This window comes from Bison bison, unplaced genomic scaffold, assembly GCF_000754665.1.
Source record: "Bison bison bison isolate TAMUID 2011002044 unplaced genomic scaffold, Bison_UMD1.0 scf7180017864340, whole genome shotgun sequence".
In the NCBI taxonomy this organism is placed as follows: Eukaryota; Metazoa; Chordata; class Mammalia; order Artiodactyla; family Bovidae; genus Bison; species Bison bison.
The window spans coordinates 5,331,711-5,335,088 of NW_011494912.1; the positions used below are offsets into that span (position 1 = coordinate 5,331,711).

General features: G+C 58.4%; 1 protein-coding gene across 1 annotated transcript in view; it reads left to right on the forward strand.

The window, feature by feature from the left end:
• Positions 1-3,378, forward strand: part of SRRM3 (serine/arginine repetitive matrix 3) — a 31,203-nt gene that overhangs the window by 13,690 nt on the left and 14,135 nt on the right. The window contains exons 5-8 of the mRNA XM_010854355.1: positions 79-114; positions 2,170-2,220; positions 2,767-2,871; positions 3,211-3,307. Coding sequence (XP_010852657.1) covers positions 79-114; positions 2,170-2,220; positions 2,767-2,871; positions 3,211-3,307 — 289 coding nt within the window. The remainder of the gene's footprint in view (positions 1-78; positions 115-2,169; positions 2,221-2,766; positions 2,872-3,210; positions 3,308-3,378) is intronic.

Sequence of the window (3,378 nt, forward strand, 5' to 3'; positions counted from 1 at the left end):
GCTCACTTCCGTGGGACCGCCCCCCACCATGACCAAGGCTGTGCGTGGGCTCAAGAGAACCCTTCTGTGGCCCTACAGGTCTGAATCTGGGTCCCGGAGGAAGAGGCGGCACAGGTGAGTGGCGCCCCATGGAGGTGAAACAGGAGGACATGGACAGAGGCCAGTGGCTGCCCTGCAGGGCCCGAGGAAGCCACGATGGGAGGAGCGTTGCCAGGGTCCTGTCCGCTTCATCTTCCCACACCAGGGACTCCTCCCCAGAGCCAGACAGAGCGCTGGAGGGTGGGGGAGGAGGAAGGCCATCGCAACTCTCATTTGCCCCATGAGTCAGCCTTGCCTTGGGAGCCCCAAGAATGTCCAGACAACACAGTATATCGATCCAGTGTCCAAGGGATATATCTGTGGAGGTGCCAGTCGGGAAGACAGAAACATAAGGACCCCAAATTCGCAGAGAAAGGGCCTGCAGGCAAAAGGATCTCCCTGAAGTAGAAAGGCTCAGTGAGTAGGAGATAGGGCAAGCAGGCTGTGCCTACATGTGAAGTTTCTGGGGGGCCGGTGCCAATCCCCAACAGGCCTAATTGCCAGAATGTGAAACCTCCACTCTGTGGGGCTTGGAGCCAGCAAGGGGCTCTGAGCACGACAGCAGGACAGTGACTTTTTCAGGACGGATTGCAGAGAAGGAGGCGTAAGGCCAGAACCCAGGTAGAGGCAGGCATGTGGAAAGTGGAAGAAAACTCAGCGCGGAGGACAGCAGGCTGTGGGGCAGTCACATCCCCACTGTTGGCATTGGAGCCAGACCCACCACCCCCCAGCACCCCTGAGGCGGGGCAGAGTTCTCAGTTCCATTTCCAGCAGTGAGCATTTGCCCATGGCCACACCTTAATCCCAGAGCTTCCCCGGTGGTTCAGCGGTAAAACAATCTGCCTGTATTGCAGGAAATGCAGAGATGTGGATTCGATCCCTGGGTTGGGAAGATCCCCTGGAGAAGGAAATGGCAACCCACTCCAGTCTTCTTGCCTAGAACATTCCACGGACAAAGGAGCTGGTGGGCTATAGTCCACGGGATCACAAAATAGTGGGACATGACTGAGCGACTAAACAATACCACCACCTAATCCTGGCTCTCCCATTCCCCCGGTTTCCCATCTCCCCCCTCCCCTGCCCTGCTCCAGTCCTTCTGGGCCAATGGGGGCCCCTCCTGCCCCTCAGTGGTCAGCATCAGCTTGCATAGATCCTCTGTCCCATTCCCGTCAGTCCTGGGAAGGACCTAGAGATGAGCTGGAGCCAGACCCGCTCCCCATGGGGAGCCTGAGGCCCAAAGCAGGCAGCCTGGGTTCTAGAACCCAAACCTCTAGAATCCTGGGCCTGCCCCCGACCCACTCTGCTCTGAGGTGAAACACATTCTGGCATTTCTTAGCATCACCTTGTTTCTGGTCAGAAGGAGGCATCTGTTCAGGGCTAGAGGGATTGAGCAGGAGTCTGGTGACATCAAGGAGAGTGGGGCTGAGAGACCAAAGGGTAAGACCTTAGAAGCCTGAGCAGAAGCTTCTTGGTCCATCTTGGTCCATCTCAGTCAAAGCCAGAAGGAGCTGGGCTGAGGGGCTCATCCCAGACAGCAGGATGAGATGGAAGAGGAGCCAGAAGAGTAATCCCAAAGCAGGAAGATCATTAAGCCCAGGGGAAAGCATTTCTTTCCTAAGCACCAGGCCTGGACCACATAAGACAGAGGGGCAGGAGGCCTGGACTCTGCCCTAGAGAGCCCCGTCCGAGGGAACCCGAGGCCCAGGGGACACAGATGAGGTCTGGAGGGGCCACCCTCACCATGGCGACTCATCAGAGGGGTCTCTCCCAAGACCAATGTCAGACGGAAAGGGCAGGTCACCCCTCCTTCTGGGGCCGTGGTCACATCTCCTATGGCACTCCTGGGGAACAGAAGTGGGGCCCAGATGCAAGGTGATCCAGGCCAGGACTTACAGGAGAAGGAGGGAAGAAGGCCTGGCAGAGTAACAGGGACCAAAGCAGTGGGGTGGGGTGGGCAGGTCCACACCAGCCCAAGAGAGGAGCACACCTCAGGACCACACCTGGACACAGCCCAGGGCCCCCAGGCCCCACCCTCCCCAGGCCAGCTCCGGGCTCAGGCTGTGCTGTCATGGTAGTCTCTGCTTTCTGTAGATCTCGAAGCCCCAAGAGCAAACGAAAAGAAAAGAACAAAGAGAGGAAAAGGTGAGTACCCTCTCCCACTCTCCAGACCCTCAGCACGCACTCCCATCCCCCTCAAAAAAAACCCCTGGCCTTCTGGAATCACAGAATCAGGCCCCTTGAAGATAGCTCATTTTTGTCCCTGCTGCCCAGATGGAAAAATTCAGACCCAGAGAGGAAGCGGAGAGTGCCCCCTCTCCGCCCCCAGCGCAGTCATAATACCAGCTGAGGGCCGAGTGAGATCCTGGGAGGCTGGGATTGCCTAGAGAGAAGGACGCCTTTTTCCTAATACTGACAAATGACCCACATGGACTAGCTCTGTACCCAGGATGGGCACGGCTTGTGTTATTTTTGTAGGAGACTATGTGGGGGGAGGTATGGGGGCCATGGGAGGAGAGGGAGGCTTTGGGGGTGGAGGTTATGGGAGGGGAGAGTATGGGGGTGCCCCCCATGGGCTATGGGGCAGGGGTAAACTACATGAGGGATGGAAGCAGGGGCTTCCATCAGGCCTTCACAGGGATCCCCCAGGGAGATGGGGCAGAACGTGAGGGCAGCCGATTTCTCTCCCAGGCCGCACACAGAGTCCCCAGGCCGCAGGTCCCATCGTCACAGCAGCGGCAGCTCCCACAGCCCCTCCCTGTCCTCCCATTACAGTAATTCCAGATCACCCAGCAGGTAGGTGCCAGGCTACCAGGGGGCTCTCAGGGGTGGCCGAGCTCGCTTTCTGCTGGAGAGAGGGTGCCTGCAGTCCCCAAGGCTGGTTAGTGGCGCTGGTGGACAGACAGGAACAGCTCAGTGGGTAAATTTACTAGGACAGCTGTGCTGAGCACATGCGAGGTCGCTTCCGTCGTCTCCAACTTTTTGTGACCCCATGGACTATAGCTTCGCTATATCCCCACCAGGCTTCTCTGTCCATGGGATTCTCCAGGCAAGGAGACTGGAGTGGGTTGCCATGGCCTCCTCCAGGGGATCTTCCCCACCCAGGGATCGAACCCTCACCTTTTACATCTGCAGCTTCGGCGGGCAGGTTCTTTACCCCCAGCGCCACCTGGGACCGTGGTACTGCCCTTGCCCAAAGGCGCCCCCGACTGTGATTGGGGACCAAGGCAATGTGAGGGCTGGCAACTTGCTCTCTCCCTGGAAGGGTTTCCTGGCGAAGGGAGGGGGCAGGGGAGGGGGAGA